We start from the raw sequence: 19,639 nt of genomic DNA, 5'->3' as shown, positions 1-19,639 counted from the left end.
TCTCAAGCTGGAGGGGCTCAGGGCCATCACTTGGGGGATTTTTGGGGGGCGGGGGTCCATTTCCGTGGGTCAGGGTCAACTCGCGGGGGGGTGGGCTCTGGCCCCCCCGGGGGGTCCCACCCGGCCCCTTTCTCTCTCTCAATAAAGCCGCTGCCGCCAGCCCCGCCTCGCTCCTTTCTCCCCGCGTGCCGGGATGGGGAGCGGAGGGGAGGGGTCACTGGCGGGGCGGGGGTTCCTCCCCTCCCGGTACCGACCCCCGGGAGCCGCCCCCCGCCCGTCGCCGCTTTACGGCCTGTCGTAAACTCCCCCCCGCCCATTGCGGCGGCCGCCGCGCAGCCGTAAAGCGGAGCCGCCCGCGCCCCCCGCCCGGTACCCGCGGCCCCTCCGGGAGGGATTTTGGGGGCGGGATGGGGGGGCGAGGGACGGGGGCTTGGGTCGGGAGCTGTGGGCTGGGCAGGGCGGGCGACTGGGGTGGTGGGCTGCCAGTGGAGCTGGGCTTGGGGGGGTGTGGGGGTCTCAGGCGTGTGGGGGGCTGTGAGGCAGGGCCTTGGGGGCTTGGGGTACAAGGCCTGTGATGTGGGGGGCTCTGGGATAGCTCTGGAGAGTCTGGGGTACAAGGACTGTGATGTGGGGGAGTCTGGGGGCTGTGGAGGTGGGAATGGGGGGGCTGAGGTTGGTGCTTGGGAAGGGGCTGTTTGTGCGGCTGGGCCTGCGTGTCCCACTCGGAGGGGAAGGGGCTGTGGGGCTCAGGGCCGGGAGGACTGGGGGTCCGGACACGTGCTGTGGGGGGCTGGGGGGCTCCGACAGGGGCGCGGGGGTCTGCAGGGCTGTGTCACCACACACTGCCACAGCTCGGGGGTCCGGGCCCAGCCCCCTCACACCCTCGGTGTCCCCCCGCCCCCTCCCCACGTGCCCAGGCCGGCACCATGGCACAGGTGGGGCACAGGGTGGATTACCTGGCCGGATTCTGCTGCCCGGTGGGGGGGCTGGTGGCAGGCAAGCCGCGGGTGCTGTGCCACGAGAACGAGATCTACCTCTCCAATGGCACCGAGTTCGTCTATGTGTACGACCAGGAGGGCAAAGTGCTCAAGGTGAGGGGCTTGGCGGGGTGGGGGTTCACCCTGTGTCCCCCATCCCATGGGGACAGTGTCCCGTGACACAGTGGGGACACGCCCCAGTCATGTCCCCACTCCCTGTGGCTGGATTTCCTCCATCAGGATCCAACAGACAAACCCTACAAGCAGCACCCCTTGCTTTGGGGTTTCGGGGTGCTGCCAGCTGGCCCCTCTCCCAATCCTGTGGGACACACATTGGATCAGACTCCACGGGCTCGTTCCCCCCAGCACAGGGGCTTCTCTTCCCCCAGGCCTGGTCGCTGTCCCCGCTGTCACAGCACCCTGACTGACACGCTGCTGCCTTTGTTAATTTGTTCTGATTATCATTTCTAAGAAATCCACCGCTGTAAGAGCGGGATCTGCCTCCCACACTGCGCTCCCGCTCGGCAAAGTAGAGCACGTACCCTGCTCCCTGTTTTCCTTCCCCTCAGGGAGCGGGAATGACAGGCTGCCACAGCCCCTCTCCCAGCCCCCACCCGGGAACACCCAGCTGGGTGCTGCCCAGGGATCCATTTATCCCTGGAAATCGCTTTGGATCCCCCTCTGCAGGGAGCCGCCTTGTCTCTGCCACCCCTCCGGATGCCGTGGGAGGTGACATTTGGTTCTGTCCCCACTCCCAGGCCGTGTTCCGCTGCCCCGACCAGGTGTGGCACGTGGAGCTGCTGCCCCAGCCCCGGCAGCTCTACATCCTGTGCGCCCACAGCGGGATCTACTGCGTGTCCCTGGACCAGCAGAGCAGGTGAGCCAGGGGTGGCCCCCTGTCCCTGAGCTCCCAGGGCTGCCCTTCCTGCCATGGGAAGCGTGAGGCTCTGGATCCATGTCTCCCGGTGCTAAAAGCTCTCCTGCAGGTGTTCATTTCCCAGGGCCAGGCAAAGAGGCGGCCAAGGGACACGCTGGCTTCTCCCCACGGCTTGGCTCACAGCTCTTCCCTGTTTTCCCAAAGGTTAATGGAGCAGACGGACGGCGACGGCCAAGAAAGCAACGGCCCTTCCGGCGTCTTCCCGGTGGAAGCGGACGCCTGCATCTTCCCCGACGCCAGCCTGAGCATGTTCACCCTGCTCAGCACCTTTGTCATCACGCTGGCCCAGGACGAGGGCAAGTGGTGGATGCGGCTGCACGAGCTGCCGCGCCCGGAGCAGGACGGGCCCCCGTACCGGCAGGTCAGCCAGGTGGAGTTCTGCCCCGGGACCGCGCCGGGGGACGCGGGGGACGCGCCGCCCTCCTGCTTCCTGCCCGTGCTGTGCTGCGCGGCCGCGCCCGGCACCCAGGGGCTGTGGTGCTCTGGGGGCTTCGTGCTGGAGGAGCCCCTGTTCAGCCTCCTCTTCGGCATCGACGTGGCCATGCTGGAGTCGCCCATGATCCTGTGCGGCTTCCCGGACGGGCAGCTCTGCTCCGTGCCCCTCAAAGCCCTCAGCTCCTCGCCCGCCGCCGCCGACGGCTGCCGCGATGTGTCCAACCCGGCTCCGCCCGTGAAGATCCTGCACCACCTGGAGGAGCCCATCGTGTTCATCGGGGCGCTGCGCACGGAGCGGCGCGCGGCCGACGACGCCGAGGACGAGCCGCCCGCAGGCGAGCCCGGCTGTGACTGCGTGGTGGCCGTGGGCCACTACGGGAAGATGGTGGCCGTGAAGGCGGATCAGCAGGAGGAGGCCACGGTGCCGGAGCTCAGGGAATATTACCTGCGGGGGCCCATCCTGTGCGCGGCCTGCGGCAGCGGCTCCCGCATGTACTACAGCACCCACTCGGACATCTCCGCCGTCGACCTGGACTGGGCGGGCGACTCCTCGGACCCCGAGGACACAGAGAATGGCACCGGCGTGCTGCCCCCCGTGCTGTCCCCTGCCAGCCTGAGTATCTGTAGTGTCGTGGCTCTTTCCTTGTCCTCTCGGGCCTCGGAAGGTACTGGGGGCAGTGGGGTGGGATCCCGCCTCTCCTCCCTCTGCAGCTCCATGTGGGCTGGGTGGGGCTCCATCTTTCATCCTTGTTGGCTCCTCTTGGTTCTATAAGTCATTCCTGCCCATTGTGGTTCCTGCTCTTCCCTGCCCATTCCCAGTCCCTCAGCTCGGTATTGCAGGAAGGGGCTGGCCCTCACAGCCGTGGGCTCCCCGCACGGGACAGCCTGGGACAGCCCCGAGCCAGTAAGGCTCCCTCCAAAAAGGGGGTGTTCAGTGTGCCTCTGGACTGGCTGCCTGCAGCGCTGCGTGTGTCACCAGCAGGACCCCTGTGTGGCAGCTGGGTGCTGCTGGCTGTGGCTGGGCAGGCACAGGGTGGGGTCCCTTCTTGGGGGTCTGCGTGTGAGTGGGGGCTGCTGTGGTGATCCATGTCTGCCTCCATCATATCCCACTGCCTTGGGGAGGCAGTGCCATCCTGCTCCCTGTCTCATCCACCTCAGCCATCCAGGAAGCCCCTGCTCCCTTCCTGGCCCCTTACCTGCCCCGTCTGTGCCCGCAGGGGAGTCGGAGCTGTTGGCCCTGTCGGCCAAGGGCCGCCTCGTGTCCTGTGGCCTGTGCAGCCCCGAGGAGCCGGACGTGGAGCTGACCCCTGCTGAGATTGGCCGGAGGATCAAGGAGCTGCTGTCGGGGATAGGGGACACCTCAGAGAGGTAAAGGTGGCACCGAGCTGGGGGTTGTGCAGGTCCTTGCCAGTACTTAATTATGGAATCCCAGAATGGTTTGGGTAAGAGAGACCTTAAAGCTCATCCCATTCCATCCACACCTTCCACTTTCCCAGGTTGATCCAAGCCCTGTCCAACCTGGCCTTGGACACTTCCAGGGGTGGGGCAGCCACAGCTTCTCTGGGCACCCTGTGCCAAGGCCTCACCACCCTCACAGGGAAGAATTCCTTCCCAATATCCCATCTAGCCCTTTTCTCTGTCAGTGGGAAGCCACTCCTCTTTATCCTTCACTCCAGGCCCTTCTCCAAAGTACCTCTCCAGCTCCCTTGGAGCCCCTTTAGGCACTGGAAGGGGCCCTAATGTCTCCCTGGAGCCTTCTTTTCTCCAGGCCGAACACCCCCATCTCTCCTCAAGCTTTTCTCTTGGGAAATTGCTCCAGCATTTACCTTTTGTGGCTGGGAAGCCCCCCCACCCTCGATAATATAAAAGCAGTGTTTGAGGGCAGCCCCCTCCCATGGCACAGCCACCCCCAGCGCTGTGGGCGGGCTGGCAGCGGCAGCCATGGCAGCAGAAGGTGGCACAGGCAGGGTGCCAGGCGCCTGCCACGCGTGCCAAGCCAGCAGTAACAGGCAGGGCAGGCACATGCCTCCATCCTCCATGGCTGGCTGTGTGTGGGGAGGGGCTGTGGCCGAGCCCCCCCTCCATCCACAGGGGGATTCCTGAGGTCTGGCTGTCCGGAGCCGCTCCACAGGGTCAGCTCTGATGGGGACGTGGATCTGTGGCTGCCATGGCAGAGAAGCTGGGGGTTTCCTGTGGTGAAATCATGCCAGGAGCGGCTCAGCTGGGCAGCACAGCGCCATCCCGGCGTCCCTCCCGCTGTTTCATCCCTGTCACGTTGTCCTTGCAGAGTGTCCTTCCTGAAGAAGGCCGTGGACCAGAGGAACCGAGCCCTGGCCAGCCTGAACCAGGTGATGAACGTGAGCGCGGCGCTGCTCTCCAGCCACGAGGGCCACAAGCCCATCGCCTGCACCGTCACTGCCAACTGGAGCTGCCTCCTGCTCCAGGACACCGTCACCATCTCCTGCTTGCTGGAAAACTGCAGCGAGTACAGCCTGGAGGAGGGCTGGACCCTCTGTGTCCAGCTCCTGGCCAGCCCCTGTGCCTTAGAGGAGGAATCTGTGGATTCGGCCACCACCTTCACGTTCCCCATTGACCAGCTGCTCCCTGGGAACAAGCGGGAGCTGACGCTGCCCCTCAGCCCCACTGCGGACACCAAGCTGGACCTGCCTCTGACCATCTCCTGTGCCCTCTACTACAGTTTACGGGATATTTTGGGCAGCGGCTCCGACTCCTCCGAGGACCTGGATGACTTCCTGCCCGACGACTCGCCCCTGCTGTCCCCGGACAGAGAGGGGATCTGCCTGCCCCTCAGCCAATGCACCATTGACATGCTCCAGTGCCTCCGTTTCGGGAGCAGCCCCCCCGGGCCCGATGCCCCCCCTGCCCCCTCAGACCCTGTGGAGACCTTCCTCAAAGTGTCCCGGGAACAGACTGAACCCGAGGAGGGGAAAACCCCAGGAGAGGAGAACCTGCCCCCCTCGGCAGCGTCCATCCGGGTGTCCTCAGAGCTGCTGAAAAATGCTCTCAAAACCTCGGAAACAGGTGGGTCCCTGGAGAGGAGCATCCCAGGAGCACCGGGGAGTCTCCTGGGGCAGGGGCGCTGGCAGATTGGCACTGTCACAGCCCCTCCCTTGGGCTGTGTGACCCCACTGCCCCCACCACAACATTGGCACAACGTGACTGAGCTCAGCGTGTCCCAGCGGGGAGGGGTCCAGCCCGTGCCACCCCTCAGGGGCTGCCTCGGGCACGCGCTGTCAGCAGTGTCACATCTCTGCTTTGTCCTTTGGTCCCCAGATGTCCCACTTTGCTGTGCCACCCTGCGCTGGCTGCTGGCTGAGAACCCCGGGGCTGAGGCACTGAGCGGCACGGAGGTGGCATCGGCACGTGGCATGGCGCCCGATGGTGGCCACGTCCAGCTGCTCGTCCGAGAGGCAAGGAATGGGTTAGCCCTGAGCCAAGGAATGGGGTCAGCCTGCAGGGAAGCTCCGTGTCCCACAAAGCCAGCTCCTTCCTGGAGCCAGGGAGACGAGTGGATGCATGGCTGTGCCGTTCTGACCCCCTCCTGTGGGGCTGGGGTTCAAGTGCGTGGCTGGACAGGCGGCATTCCCGGTCCATTCTGCCAGCCCTGGGCTTCCCAAAGGCTGTGGTCATTTCCCTCCCTCTCCAGATATTCCCGTTTCTCTGGCTCTAAAAAACGAGGGGAAAACGTACTTGGATTTAGGTTGTAAATCTACCCCATGCAAAATTCCTCTCTAAAGGCACAGGGAAAACGGGGATTTCTGCCCAGCTCTCCACCTGAGGGGCCCCCAGGTACCTGATGCAGGTGGATTTGCACCTGAGAGCTCAGATGTCCGTGGGATGATGAGTGACAGCGTTAATTCTGCTGGATTCAATCCTGACAGGGCTCATCTGGTGGCACCGGGCTGGGAGCAACTGCTCCTGGGAGGGGCAGGAGGGTTTGGGGGTGTGTGGAGCCTTCTGGGGAGCCTGGTGCCCGTGGGGAGGGGTTCTGGCCCCCTGCTGCCCAGTGAGGGTGGCAGTGACACTGCTCTCGCTGTCCAGGTGACCGTGGATGACGTGAGCCCAGCGGGTCCCATCCAGGCTGTGGAGATCCTGATGGAGAGCCCGTCCCTGGCCCACATGAGCAAGACACACCACGCCATCATCCGGCGCATACAGGTACCCCCCGGGGGCAGGGGGGACCCCAAAGTGACCCCAAACCCCCCGGAATGGAGCCCGGGGTGCAGTGGGGGGCATTTCTGTGGCACCATGGTGTGACAGACCAGCACCACTGGAGCTGGGGGTCCCCAGATCTGGGGATCCCAGGTTTGGGGCTTGGGTTGCCCTGAGATTGGGGCTCCCCAGGGCTCGGGGGGTTCCCCGTGGCTGGGACTCCCCAGGGCTCAGACTCCCTCAGATTGGAGGTTCCCAGGGTTGGGGCTCCCAGGATTTGGGGGCTGCTGGGGCTGGGTGCTGCCAGCTCCCCCAGCACCCTCCCTCCCCCAGGCACTGGTGCTGGAGCAGGCAGCACAGGGCTCAGGACCCCCCGACCTCCGCATGCAGTACCTGCGTCAGATCCAAGCCAACCACGAGGTGAGCCCCCCGATCCCTCCCCGTGGGGAGCACGCTGTGGGACCCCCGCCACCACCCCGTGCCTCACCCCCCGGCCCCCTCCCGCAGATGCTGCTGAAGGAGGCGCAGACCCTCCGGGACCAGCCGCCCCTGGGTGAGGAGGGGGCTGAGGGCTCTGCCACGGCCGAGAAGCTCCTGGACATCTACCGGCAGCTGCGGAACCCCAGCCTGGTCCTGCTGTGAGCGGGGGGCGGCCAGCCCGCCCCAAACCCCGCCGGCCGGGGCGGGGCCCGCGGGAGAGCCCCCCCACCCCACCCCCCGGAGCAGGCGTGGGGCCGGCGGCGGTCTGGGCGGGGGGTGTGTCTGTGCGTGTTTCGTGGTCGTGTTGTCGGCAGCACCGGGGGGTCTCGGGGCTCCGGTGGCGGAGCGGGGGCTCCTGGGCTGGCCCAGCCCTGCCCCGCCGCCCCCCAGCCCGGCCAGGCCGGGGCAGCCCCCCGGGGCCGCGCTGTCTTGTGGATCCGTGGTAGTGTAGTGGCCGTGCCGAGCCGGGCCGGCCGCGGGCTGAGCCCCCCGAGCCGCCTTCAGGATCAGGACAAACAGGGTGCTGTGCCCGGGGGAGCCCCGTTTTCTGCTGGGCAGGGGAGGGGGTCTCCGCTCCCCCGTTGTTTCTATAAATGATCTCGTATCTCCGTGCTGGTGCGGCGTGGTCCGGCCCCGGCCCCTCCCGCACCTCTCCACTGTCTGTAACTCTGTCGTCTGCCATGAAAACGATCCTGTTGCTCACCCCGTGCCTGGCTCTGTTCCTTTCCATCCTCCCGGCGGGTCCTGGCAGCTCCCGGGGTGGGGGGTTCCACTGCCACTCCCCTGCTCCCCCAGCGTGGCAGGGGGGCCACCGGCTCCCCAACCTCCTCGGGGTCCTGCCTGCAGTGGCTTTGCTTTGCTGACCACCCCCATCCCATGTGGCACCCCTGGGGGTCCCTGCATCCCACTGTCCCCGGATCAGCCCTTTCCATGGGGTCTGGCGCTCCTGGGAGGGAAACAGTGCTGGATCTCAATGAGAAGGAGGATGCAGCGCTGCCCCGGTGTGATCCAGGTGACTTTAATGCCATGAGTCATGGGGGCACAGCTGCCACGAACGGTGTCACCGCTGCCACCACCCCCCTTTGCCAGGGACAGGCTGGTGCCCGTGGGCAGGAGTGGCCGTGGTGGGGGCTCCGGGGGTCAGTACTCCCACAGCGTGGCCCGCAGCACGGACTCGCTGTCGGCGCGCAGTGTCCCCGCGGGGTCCCCGCGCAGGTACCGCCCGTTCTTCCCTTTGATGGCCACGCGGCCCCGCTCCCGGAACTCGAAGAAGAAATCCTCGGAGAGGTCCCCGTCGCTGCACACCGACCCACTGCTCGCCACGTACCAGTACTTGCCCCCCTGGCCTGCGGGGAGCCCCGGGGGGGGCTGTCAGTGCAGGCTGGACAGACCCCCAGGGCCACCCCCCCCATAGCCCCCCACCCACCTTGGATCTGGTAGGCGCCGTCGCTGAAGGTGATGTGGAAGACGTCGTAGACGGAGCGGTTGGAGTCGAGCAGGTTGGAGCCCCGGTGGTAGCAGACGAAGCCGTGCTCCCCTCGCAGCACCAGCATCGGGCGGTTGATCAGCTTCAGAGTGAACTCCTCGTCCTCCCCTGCGCAGCACGCGGCCCTCAGCACCCCAGGGACCCCCCGGCCCCCCAGCCCCCCCCGCACTTACCCACGGCCTCGCTGACGGCCGCCAGCTGCCCGTTCCTCTTGGTGCAGACGTAGCGGCCGTTGCTGGCGCGCAGGGCCACGCGCCGCCCGCGCCACTCGATGTCGAACATGGTGTTGGCAGCGCTGGTGGCAGAGGGACAGCGTGAGTTGGAGGTGCGTGTGTCCCCCCCAGACCGTCTCTCCAGCCCACGCTGCACCCCACACTCACATTTCGGTGGCCACGGCCTGGATGCCCCCATGGGCCACCAGGGTCCAGTAGTTGCCAGTGTTGGTGTGGAGGCTGCACTTGTTGGTGTCGCGGTCGATCTGCATCTGGAAGGTCTCGTGGTTCAGCTCCTCGTCCTGGTTTGCCGAGACATTCACACCTGGGGGGAGAGTGGATGTTGGTGCTGGTCCTGCTCCAGACACTGGCACTGGTTCCTCTCTGACTCCCTGCACTGGTCCTGTCCTGGGCCTGGGAACCACTCTCAGTCTGGCCATGGTCACCGATCCCACTTTGGCACTAGTTGGCACTAGTCCCACTCCAGTCATCATCAGTGACCCCGCTCTGGCCATTGTCAGCAATCCCAATCCAGCCACGGGCACCGATCACATTCCAGCTGCTGTCACCAGTCCCACTCAGGCCATCAGGACCAATCCCAGTCCAGCCATTGTCACTGTCCCAGTACAGCCATTGGCACCCATCCTATTGCAGCCATGGGTATCGGTTCCACTCTGTTGGCTATTGTCACCAATCCCACTCCGTCCATGGTCACTGATCCCGCTCTGGCCATTGGCAGCGATCCTGCTCTGACCATCAGGACCAATCCCCTTCCAGCCATTGTCCCACCCCAACCATCACCACTGCTGCCCCACGGCCACCCTCCCCCTCCCCCCCAAATCCTCCTGCGAACAATTGTGCTAATTGGGCTGGTTAATCAGCTTGTCACCACTGTGTCCATCTGGTCACAAACCCCCTATTTATAGCTGGTCCCCCCCGTCACCCGGCACTAAGCTGCTTGGCACGGGGGTGGCACCGTCCCCAGGGGGCACCTGGGGGCGAGCAGGGTCCCTTGGGACTCAAAGAGCCCATGGAGGTCCCGAGGGCCTCTGCTCACCTGTCCTACCGTCCAGTGGCTCTACACACGTGTGTGCACAGGGCATCGTGTGCGGTGTGCACAGGCAAACGTGTGAAGCTGTGGATGCTGCACGAAGCCTTGCACACCTGTGCGTGTGTGTGTGTGCACACCTGTGCACTCCCACAGCCTGCCAGTGCACACACGTGTTCACACACAGCCCTGCACGTGCACACACGTGTGTACACACACCCACGCATTCCCCCCGCAGCCCTTCCCACCCCACAGCTGCTCCCACTCCATCCTCACTGACCCCAGCCCCCCCCCAGGCAGACAGGACCCTCCCATGTCCCTCTCCAGCAGCCAGGCTGGGGTCCCCCATGTCCCCAGGATGTGGCTGTAGGGTTCCCCCCAGGCAGGCACAGTGCTCTGGGGTTGTTACTGTGGGGTCTCCCCCGGTGTGGGGGTCCCTGGGTGGGCAGGGAGCGGGTAGGGGGGTGTGGGGAGCTCTTACCCTGCCGGATGGAGACGTATCTGCCGTTGGCCGCCGTGAACACCACCTGGGGGTGACTCTCCTCCAGGTCAAAGAGTTCATCTTTGCCCGGCTTGGAGCTGCGGCCGGATTTGAGGGTGCCGGTGGGTCCGGTGGGCGCCAGGTATTTCCCGTCGCAGTCCTTGAACGCCAGCTTGCCGGCCTTGAACTCGAGGGTGTAGCCAGTGCCGGCGCCGGGCTCGGGCACCAAGGTGCCATCGCAGCGCAGGTAGCGCTCGTCGGCCGTGCGCAGGCTGTACTTCTTGTCCTGGAAGCAGAGGGTGATGAGCGCGTCCACCCCCCAGGGCAGGTTGCTGTCGGTGGCGATCTCGTCCTCGTGGGCGCTCAGGTGGGCGTAGCGGCGGCGGCTGACGCTCAGCAGGTTGGCCTGGGGGTGCATGGCCAGGTGCACGGTCCAGAGCTCGCCCTCCGTCACGCTGGGGGCGAAGCAGGACAGCCGGTCCTCGCGGCCCCCGAAGAAGCGCCGGTGCGGGGCCGACTGCAGCGCCCAGCGCCCGTCCGACTGAGTGATGATGCTGAAGCCTTCGTCCCGGCCCGGCTGCTCCGCCTCGCAGCGCACCTTCCCGTCCTTGTCGGCGCCCAGGTACCGGCCCAGGTGGCTCTTGAGGAAGACGATGGAGCTGTCGGCTTCATCCTGCTCCAGCGTCCAGATCTGCTTGCGCTTGAGGCTGGGCGCCGAGGCGTTCACCTTGTAGCCGAAGCTCTCCGCCGTCAGGTACCGGCTCTCGCAGTTGATCAACCCGAACTGGATCTTCAGCACCTGGTGGATGCCATTCGTTGGCATCTTCCGCCGAGGCGGGGCGGCCCCCGGGGGCCGGCGGGGGCTCCCCGGCGCTGCCGAGCCCGGGCGTCGCGGCGGGGCCGGACGGAGCGCCCGCGGCGGGGGCGGCTGCGCTGCCCCGGACCCACGGAGCGGGACGGGGGCCCGGGGGGCTGCGACCCGTTCGATTACCCGCAGGTGGGATTAGAGACCGGCCGGGTTGCGATGGGCACCGGGGGCGCCCGGGCGAGGGGGCACCGCGGCAGCCCCCGGCCACGCCACCGTCCCTCGCCGCGGCCCCGTCCGGCTGTGGCGGAGCCGCGGGTGGAAAACTTGGGTGGGAACTCGATCCGGGCCGGCGTATCCGTTCCGATCCCGGCGGGTTAAGGTTACCGGCCCCTCTGATTCAGCAGCGGGTCACCTCCAGCCGCGCCGCCTCCCGGCCAACCCCTAAGCGCCTTTTCCAATTAGCCAGGCATTTTGATTAGTGTAAACCTTTTATCCTGCTTTGGGGCCCTTGGCCTCCATCTGTCCTGTGGCCCCAAATCCCTCCTGCAGCTGTGGATCGGGGTCACGGACACCCCCAACCCCCCCCCCCCCAGAGCCAACCCCCGGGGCGTGGGGTCCCTTCGGGGCTGAGACCGCCTGAAACTCATGCCAGAGATGAGGGCCCGGCCCCTCGGCGAGGACAGGACAGGATGGGGGCGTGGGGGACGGGAGGGACAGCGGAGTAGGGGACAGTCCCCACTCCAACCCTGCAGGCGCCGTCCCCCAGCCCTGCTGGGACCCCCCGGCCGGAGCAGGCGCAGCCGCAGGGACCCCCGGCCTCGGCCACGCTCCGCCGGGGGCACCTGGGGCCGGGCGGGGATGGGCTCTGCCACCACCTGGGTCCCCCGAAAGTGCCCCGATCCCCCGTCCCGCCGTCTGGCCGTGCCGTGGCGATGCCGCGCTGGCTCCCGCCGCCTTTCCCCGGCCCTGCGGCTCCGGTGTCAGCCCGGTGCCCGGTTATTGTTCCCGCAAACAGCCCCAGCTTTGGTTGCTCATGACTTTTTCATGCCGGGCTGGCTCTGCCCGCGCCGGGGGGTGCCGTGGCCCCCCGAGCCGCGACACCCGAGCCGCGGCCGCCCGGCCGCTGTAACTGACCCCCGAAACGGAGCCGGGTCGGCTTTCGGGCCACGGCGCGGGGCGAATAAGTGGGTCAGGGTCCTGGGGGGGTCCGGGGGGGCCGCGGGTGGCAGGGTGGCCGCGTGGCTCTCGGTGGGTGCCCGCCGGCACCTGCCCGGCAAGGCAGCCGGGAGCGGCATTTATACATCCCGGCACCCCCCGGCCCCCCCGGCGGGGTCAGGTTCCCCTCGGGGGGGCCCTGGGCGCTGTCCCACAGCCACATCGTGTCCCTGAGTCCCCCCGGCCTGGTGACAGCGAGACCCCTCCCCACTGAGGGCTGCTGAGACCGGACAAGCTCGTGACAACTCCTCCGGCCGGGGCATCGCAGGGGGCTGGGGTGGGTGACCCCTCCAGGTGGGTCCCGATTTTCACCCAACACCTTTCCCAGGCGGAAAATGGGGGTCCTGGGCTCCCGGGGGGGTCCGCATTCCACAGCTCTGGTGGGGGGCGGGAAGAGGGGGGAGCTCAACTGTGCCACACACCCCTGGGGGGTCAGGCAGTGTCTTGGGGTGAGGGTCGTTCTCGGAGTCAGGAGTGGTGTCGGGGTGCTGGGTGGTGGAAGCCCCTCCTGGTTTCCATCCAGGGAGGAATATTGGAGTCTTGGGCTAGCCGGGGGCCCCAATTCCTGGCAGGAGGCTGGCAGAGGGATGGGGGGGCCTCAACCGTGCCCCAGCAGCCTGGGGGTGTCAGGGCAGGGGCTCGGGGGGTCGGGGTGGGGATCAGGAGGGATATCGGGGACCTGCGAGGTGGGACCAGCCCCCATCACCACCCCATCACTCCTCCCCTGCGCACGGGCAGCGGGGACGGACGGACGGATGGACGGGCGGCGGGGCGGGGCGGGGCGGGGGTGGTGCCTTCCTCTTCCTCCTCCTCCTCCTCCTCTTCCTCCTCCTTTTCCTCCTCCTCCTTCTCGTCCTCCCGCCCCTGCCCCTCCCTGCCCGGCCCTGCCCGCCCTGAGTCACGGGTGGGGGCGGCCCACGCGGGGCGGCCCCGGGGCTGTGTCCGGGCGGGGAGTGCGGCCGGGATGTCCCCCGGGACCCGCGGGGTGCGGGTGTCACCTGCGCAGCCCCCCGAGCCAGACCCCCCGGGGCCCTCCGTGTCCCACCACGGCCCCGCGGGACACGGCGCTGGCGCGGGGACACGAGACCCCTCGAGCCGTGACGGGACCCTCCGGGACCCCCATCACCCCCCCGGGGCCATCCCGACTCGCCGCCGTCTCTGTACCCCGACAGCCCCCGTGTCACCCGTGCCGGTGGCGCCGGGAGCTGCTGGGAAGGGCTGGGCAGGGGCGGGAATCCCGTGGGACATGGGGACGGCGGCGCCAGTGGCCACCACTGCCGTGGGCCTGAGTGGCACCGGGAGCTGAAGTGGGTGGCTGGTGCGTGGGCCTCTGGCACGGCATGTGGCTACCTGGCACGGTACGTGGCTACCTGTCATGTTAGGTGGATACTTGGCATGGTACATGGCTAATGTGACATGGGATGTGGCTACCTGGCACAGTATGTGGCTACCTGACATGACATATGGCTACTCGACATGGGGTGTGGCTACTTGACTTGGTACATGGTCCTTGGCTACCTGGTGGTACGTGGCTACCTGGTGTGGTGCCTGGGCCTCTGGCCCAGCGTGTGACTACCTGACACTGTGTGCCTACCTGACATGGTACGTGGCTACCTGAGATAGTACAAGGCTACCTGACATGATATGTGGCACCTGACACAGTGCATGGCTACCTGACATGGGGCGTGGCTACCTGGTCCCACTGCATGGCCGCCCAAGGCCCCTGGCACACACCCGTCTGACACTGCACATGACCGTGACCCCCCCCATGGCAGGGGGGGCACAGGGCCCGGGGCAGCCCCCGAGGGAGAGGGGCTGGGACACGAGGAGCCCCCAGGCTGGGGCAGTGCGGGGGTGCCGGAGTTGGGGCTCCAGTGGGGCTGGGGTGGCTCAAACTGGGGTGTCACTGGGGTCACTGGGATGTCAGCACTGGTGTGGGGTGTCCGTGGAGTGCAGGGGCAGCACAGCTGGGCCTGTGGGGCTGGGGGGAGCGCGGGGGGTCGGGGGGTGCCCGTAGCCCCCTGGAGCACCCGCCAGTGAGAGGTGTCACCTGTGGGACACACAGCGTCACCTGTGGGGTGCAGGGCAGGGTCTGGAGGGCAGCTGGGGGCGAGTCGGGGTGCACCAAGGGTCCCCAGCCCTGTGCTGTGGGGGGGGACATGGCTGGGGGGTCCCGGGTGCTGTGGGTGGGGGATGGGGTTCCTGGGTGAGGTGTGCATGACCCACGGGTGGGTCCCGGGTTGGGGTGCAGGTGGGTAGGGGGGTCCCGGTGCCATGCATGGGGGGGTCCCGGTGCCCGGGTGTGGGGTGCAGGTGCCGTGGGTGGGGGGGTCCCGGTGCCCGGGGGGGGTGCACGTGCTGCCCGGTGCTGCCCGGGGTGGGGGGCGCGGTCCCGACTTGGGGGTGCGGGGCCAGGCCCAGCCGGGCCCGCGGCGGCCCGGCACTCCCAGAGGTGCTGCCGGGAGGGGTCCCGGAGCCGCCCAGGGTGGGGGCACGGCCGGGGGGTCCCGCCGGGATCAGGGGGTCCCGCCGGAGCCGGGGGTCGCCCCCCCCCGCACCCCCCCGCCCCATGCAGGTTCCGGGGTGCTGCGGGGCGGGGCCAGCGCGGCAGCCGCCCCACGTGGCCTGGGCCGCGCCAGCCAATGAGAGCGCCTGTTTCTGAAAGATCTCCATATATGGCGATGTTCTCGGCCGAGGAGGCGGGGCTCTCGGCCCCCGGGTATAAAAGCGCGGGGCTGGGAGCCGGGCGGTCTCACTCAGCCGGCGGCAGCGGATCAGGCGTCACCGTTACCGCAGCGCCCACAGAAGCGACCTCCGCGCAGCAGGTACCGCACGGCCCCGCACCGCGCCCCCTGCACCCCTTCCTCCCCATTCTCCGGGGGCAGGGTGGGCGGTTTTCACCGCGTTCGCTTCCACCCGGCACTGCCGCGGGCTGCGGCCGAGTAGCGCGTGTTTTCCCCCCCTTTCCTCCCCCCCCCCCGCGCCGCGTTGGGATGGTGTCGGCCGTGGGTACAGGCTGGTGGGGGTGTGAGGGGGGCTGCGTCGCTATTGGTGGAGGCGGCGGGTGACGTCAGTGCGCGGGAGATTCAAACGGGCTATTCAAACGGAAGAAACCATTGGGGCGCGGTGGCGGGGGGGGCCGGGCATGGCCCGGCGCCAGCGGCTTCTCCCGGGGCCGCGGCGGGCGCTGACCCGGCCCTTCCCTTCCTCCCTCCCGGCGCAGCCTCCGCCATGGAAGAGGAAATCGCCGCCCTCGTCATCGACAATGGTTCCGGCATGTGCAAGGCCGGGTTCGCCGGGGACGATGCTCCCCGCGCCGTGTTCCCCTCGATCGTCGGCCGCCCCCGGCACCAGGTGAGGCGGACGGGGGCCGCGGGCCGGGCCCGGGGCTGGGGCCGGGGCGCGGCGGGGGCGGCGCTGACTCACCCGCTCGGTTCCGCAGGGCGTCATGGTGGGCATGGGGCAGAAGGACAGCTACGTGGGGGACGAGGCGCAGAGCAAGAGGGGCATCCTGACCCTGAAGTACCCGATCGAGCACGGCATTGTCACCAACTGGGATGACATGGAGAAGATCTGGCACCACACCTTCTACAACGAGCTGCGTGTGGCCCCCGAGGAGCACCCGGTGCTGCTCACAGAGGCCCCCCTGAACCCTAAGGCCAACAGAGAGAAGATGACGCAGGTACCGTGTTCCCCCTGCCCGCTTGCCCCCCTCACTCATCTCCTTCACCAATCTTCTTTGTTACATCTAAAACCTGAATTTTTTGTTCTTTTTTTGTTTTGTTTTGTTTCTCCCGACATTTTCAGGGTTCTGTTCTCCTGGCATTTCTCCCCTGACGCCTCAGGTTCTTTCATTTGTGTTTCTGCCTGCATCCTTTGGCTTTCCTTTCACACACCGGGGTTGTTCTGCATGCAGCATGTGTGTTCTAACACGAGTGCGCACACCCAGCTCGGGGCTCGCTGCTCATTGGCCTTTTCTCCTCCTTTGCAGATCATGTTTGAGACCTTCAACACCCCGGCCATGTACGTGGCCATCCAGGCCGTGCTGTCCCTCTACGCCTCCGGCCGTACCACAGGGATTGTAATGGACTCCGGGGACGGTGTCACCCACACCGTGCCCATCTACGAGGGTTACGCTCTGCCCCACGCCATCCTGCGTCTGGACCTGGCCGGCCGCGACCTCACCGACTACCTCATGAAGATCCTGACAGAGAGGGGCTACAGCTTCACCACCACGGCCGAGCGGGAGATCGTGCGGGACATCAAGGAGAAGCTGTGCTACGTGGCGCTGGACTTCGAGCAGGAGATGGCCACGGCCGCCTCCTCCTCCTCGCTGGAGAAGAGCTATGAGCTGCCCGACGGGCAGGTCATCACCATCGGCAACGAGCGGTTCCGGTGTCCAGAGGCGCTTTTCCAGCCTTCCTTCCTGGGTAGGTGTGGGGTGGGGTCTGCTCTGCGAGGGGTAGGGCTGGGGGGGGGGGTGTCGTTGAGGGGTCTCGAGTGGCACTGAAAGGACGGTGCGTGGCAGTAAGGGGTCCTGGGTGGCGTTAATGAGGTTGATGTGGCACTGATGAGGCTGCCTCCCTCCTCCCCCAGGCATGGAATCCTGTGGCATCCACGAGACCACTTTCAACTCCATCATGAAGTGTGACGTGGACATCAGGAAGGACCTGTACGCCAACACGGTGCTGTCCGGGGGCACCACCATGTACCCCGGCATCGCCGACCGCATGCAGAAGGAGATCACGGCGCTGGCCCCCAGCACCATGAAGATCAAGGTGGGCAAGGCTCCGTGGGGGAGGGCAGGGGTGGACAAAGGGGGAGGCTGGAACGCTCTGACCCCGCTCTCTGGTCCCGCAGATCATCGCCCCGCCCGAGCGCAAGTACTCCGTGTGGATCGGCGGCTCCATCCTGGCGTCCCTCTCCACCTTCCAGCAGATGTGGATCAGCAAGCAGGAGTACGACGAGTCCGGCCCCTCCATCGTGCACCGTAAATGCTTCTAAACGGACTGCGGGCCCCGCCGCCGCGTCACGCCCGGGAGGTGTGCCCAGGCATCCATACACCTCATGCCAGCCTCCTGCAACTGGAATAAGCCTTCTTCCAAAAGAATCCTGCCCTTGGGAAGTCTGTACCTGATGTTAGACACGTGGATGGGTGCGCTGTCACTTGATTTGACCTTGTTGTAGCTGAGTTTAGCTGGGCCCTGAGCTCATACCCTGTACGGATCGGCTCCCCGGGGCTCCCCAATCCCGGGATTCCCGCATCCCAGGGGCCCCCCACACTGACAGCGGCCCCGGGACCACTCTGTACAGGGTATTTGGAGCCAGACTTTGCCGTACATCCCGTGTGGAATATTCCAGGTTTCCTGTAGAGGCTGGTAGGAGTCCATCGAGAATTTTTTTCACCGTTTCTAGCAAGGTTGGGAAAAAAAACAAAAACATATCGCATCCGAGCCTTACACCCCTCATCTTCCTCCTCCTCCTCCCCCTGATCCCACCACGGGGCTCGAGTTCCTCAACTCCGAGTTGCTGAAACTCCGCATTTACACCTGTAAATTTCTGCATTGTTTTAATTTATGTCAGATTTTTTTTCTTTTGTTTTTCTTTTTTTTTTTTTTTTTTTTTTTTTTTGTACGTTGCCTTAATGTTCTCACGTGACGGTAGGAAAGCAAACAAAAGAACCAAAATTTGTTTAAAAATCATCCGAAAAGTTGAGAAATTGTAACGCCCAACAACACTTCATTGTGTAAGGAAAATAAAATGGTAAAAAGCTGCAGTAACTCCAACTGGCTTTGTGTGTGGTGAGCGTGAGGGTGGGGGATCGGGTGGGAGCTTCCCCAGGAAGCTGGGGTGGGGTTTTTGGGCTTAAAATGGGCGTTTTGGGGCCAAAGAGGAACGTTCCATGGGCTGGATGTTCTCCAGGGGCCTGTTCTGGGGAGCCCCGGGGTGCTGCCCACCAGCCCAGCCCCTGCCTGGGGGGCTCCAGCTCTTCCTCTCCCCACCCCTCCTGCAGTGCTCAGGTGCCAAAGTGCCTCCTGCCCATGGTTTGGGTGTTGGGAGGGGTGGGATTTGCTCCAGGGGCCCCCAGGGTGGGTGGGATTTCCCTTGGGGACACCAAGTCCCTGGGAGCGCTGTCCCTGTGACGGTGCCAGGTGACCGTGGGCACGAGGGGGGGCTGCAGGGGCCATGGCACCTCAGCAGCTGGGCAAGGGGCCCCTCGGTGGCATCGTCCCCTCTGTGCCAGGGCCAGCCCTGCGCTGCAGGGTCCCCCCAGTCACGGCGGGCCCGGGCCAGGGTCAGGCCCAGTGTGGGTGGGGGGTCCCCAGCCCTGGGGCTGCCCCCAGCTGTGCTGGGTGGGTGTGGGGTGTCCTGCAGCACCTACACTCAGCTGCAGCTGCCCCTCTGTCCGTCCCTGTGCGCCCACCTGTCTGTCTGTCCAGCCATCCCTCAGTCCTTCTGTCTGTGCCCCCTGACTGTTCTGCTCCTGCCATCCCTGCCATCCGTCTGTCCAGCCTCTTTCCATCCATCTGTCCATCCAGCTGTCCATCTGTCCACTCAGCTCTGCACTTGCCTGGCTCACCATCCATCCCTCCCTGCATCCGTCTGTCCATCCAGCTGTCCATCCCTCCCTGCATCCATCTGTCCATCGCTCCCTGTGCCCGTCTGCCTGTCCATCTGTCCCTTTCTCCGTCCATCCATCTGTCCGGCCACCCTTCCATCCCTTTGCCAACTTGTCCAGTCTCTCTCCAGCCATGTCCCTGTCCGTCTGTCCGTCCTTCCCAGTACGCAGCTCTGTCCCTCCACTTGCCCATCCGTCCTTCCATTTTGCTGGCCCCGTGTCCGTCTGTCCATGCCCTTCACTGTCCCCCCAGTACTCCACCATCCCGCGTCCCTCTGCCCCCGCCGTGTCCCTCTGTCCCGTGTCCGTCTGTCCCCCCGTGTCCCTCTGTCCCGTGTCCCTCTGTCCCGTGTCCGTCTGTCCCCCCGTGTCCGTCTGTCCCCCCGTGTCCCTCTGCTCCCCCGTATCCCTCTGCTCCCCGTCCCTCTGTCCCCCCCGTGTCCCTCTGTCCCCCCCCGGTGTCTGTCGCTCTGTCGCGACGCGGCCGCCAGGGGGCAGCACGGTCCCGCGCGCGGGCTCGGCCCCGCCCGCAGCGCCCCCTGGCGGACTGGGAAGTTTTGGGGCGCGCGCCGGTGCCGAGAACAAAAGCGCGCCCCGACAGCCAATGGGAGCCCGGCTCCCGGCCCGGCCCCCGCTGATTGGTGGAGGCTCGACCAATAGCGAGGGAGCGCTGCCCGTCCGTCTGAGCCCACGTGGGGAGGGGGGAGCGCGGGGCCTGCGGGATCCATCCCCGATCCATCCCCGATCCATCCCCGATCCATCCCCGAT

At 66.5% G+C, this 19,639-nt stretch overlaps 3 protein-coding genes across 4 annotated transcripts; 2 read left to right on the top strand and 1 right to left on the bottom strand.

Annotated features, from left to right (window-relative positions):
* The first annotated feature begins 263 nt into the window (after window positions 1–263).
* On the top strand, window positions 264–7,704 carry LOC121672484 (Fanconi anemia core complex-associated protein 100-like). Of its 2 annotated transcripts, XM_042045142.1 has the most exons (10): window positions 264–369; window positions 918–1,091; window positions 1,736–1,854; window positions 2,059–3,014; window positions 3,567–3,717; window positions 4,637–5,391; window positions 5,644–5,780; window positions 6,412–6,528; window positions 6,856–6,942; window positions 7,030–7,704. In XM_042045142.1, the coding sequence occupies exons 2-10, from the start codon at window positions 927–929 to the stop codon at window positions 7,162–7,164; spliced, it is 2,622 nt and encodes an 873-aa protein (XP_041901076.1). In that variant the 5' UTR covers window positions 264–369; window positions 918–926; the 3' UTR covers window positions 7,165–7,704. The 2 variants fall into 2 exon arrangements, with proteins under 2 accessions (XP_041901076.1, XP_041901075.1); XM_042045141.1 differs by lacking the exon at window positions 264–369 and having other exon boundaries at window positions 780–1,091.
* A 300-nt stretch (window positions 7,705–8,004) lies between these two features.
* LOC121672486 (fascin-2-like) lies at window positions 8,005–11,486 on the bottom strand. The gene is made up of 5 exons (XM_042045144.1): window positions 10,230–11,486; window positions 8,869–9,025; window positions 8,662–8,783; window positions 8,429–8,596; window positions 8,005–8,348 (listed from the first exon to the last, which is right to left on the bottom strand). The coding sequence occupies exons 1-5, from the start codon at window positions 11,050–11,052 to the stop codon at window positions 8,143–8,145; spliced, it is 1,476 nt and encodes a 491-aa protein (XP_041901078.1). The 5' UTR covers window positions 11,053–11,486; the 3' UTR covers window positions 8,005–8,142.
* A 3,486-nt stretch (window positions 11,487–14,972) lies between these two features.
* LOC121672488 (actin, cytoplasmic 2) lies at window positions 14,973–18,032 on the top strand. The gene is made up of 6 exons (XM_042045147.1): window positions 14,973–15,077; window positions 15,476–15,606; window positions 15,695–15,934; window positions 16,244–16,682; window positions 16,849–17,030; window positions 17,113–18,032. The coding sequence occupies exons 2-6, from the start codon at window positions 15,484–15,486 to the stop codon at window positions 17,254–17,256; spliced, it is 1,128 nt and encodes a 375-aa protein (XP_041901081.1). The 5' UTR covers window positions 14,973–15,077; window positions 15,476–15,483; the 3' UTR covers window positions 17,257–18,032.
* Window positions 18,033–19,639: the final 1,607 nt, after the last annotated feature.

This window comes from Corvus kubaryi, unplaced genomic scaffold (assembly GCF_017639235.1).
Source record: "Corvus kubaryi isolate FWS band 111438036 unplaced genomic scaffold, C.kubaryi_AGA036_p1.0 62568, whole genome shotgun sequence".
Classification (NCBI taxonomy): Eukaryota; Metazoa; Chordata; class Aves; order Passeriformes; family Corvidae; genus Corvus; species Corvus kubaryi.
Note: the sequence above shows the minus strand (reverse complement) of the source record. Positions and strands in the feature narration are given on the sequence as shown.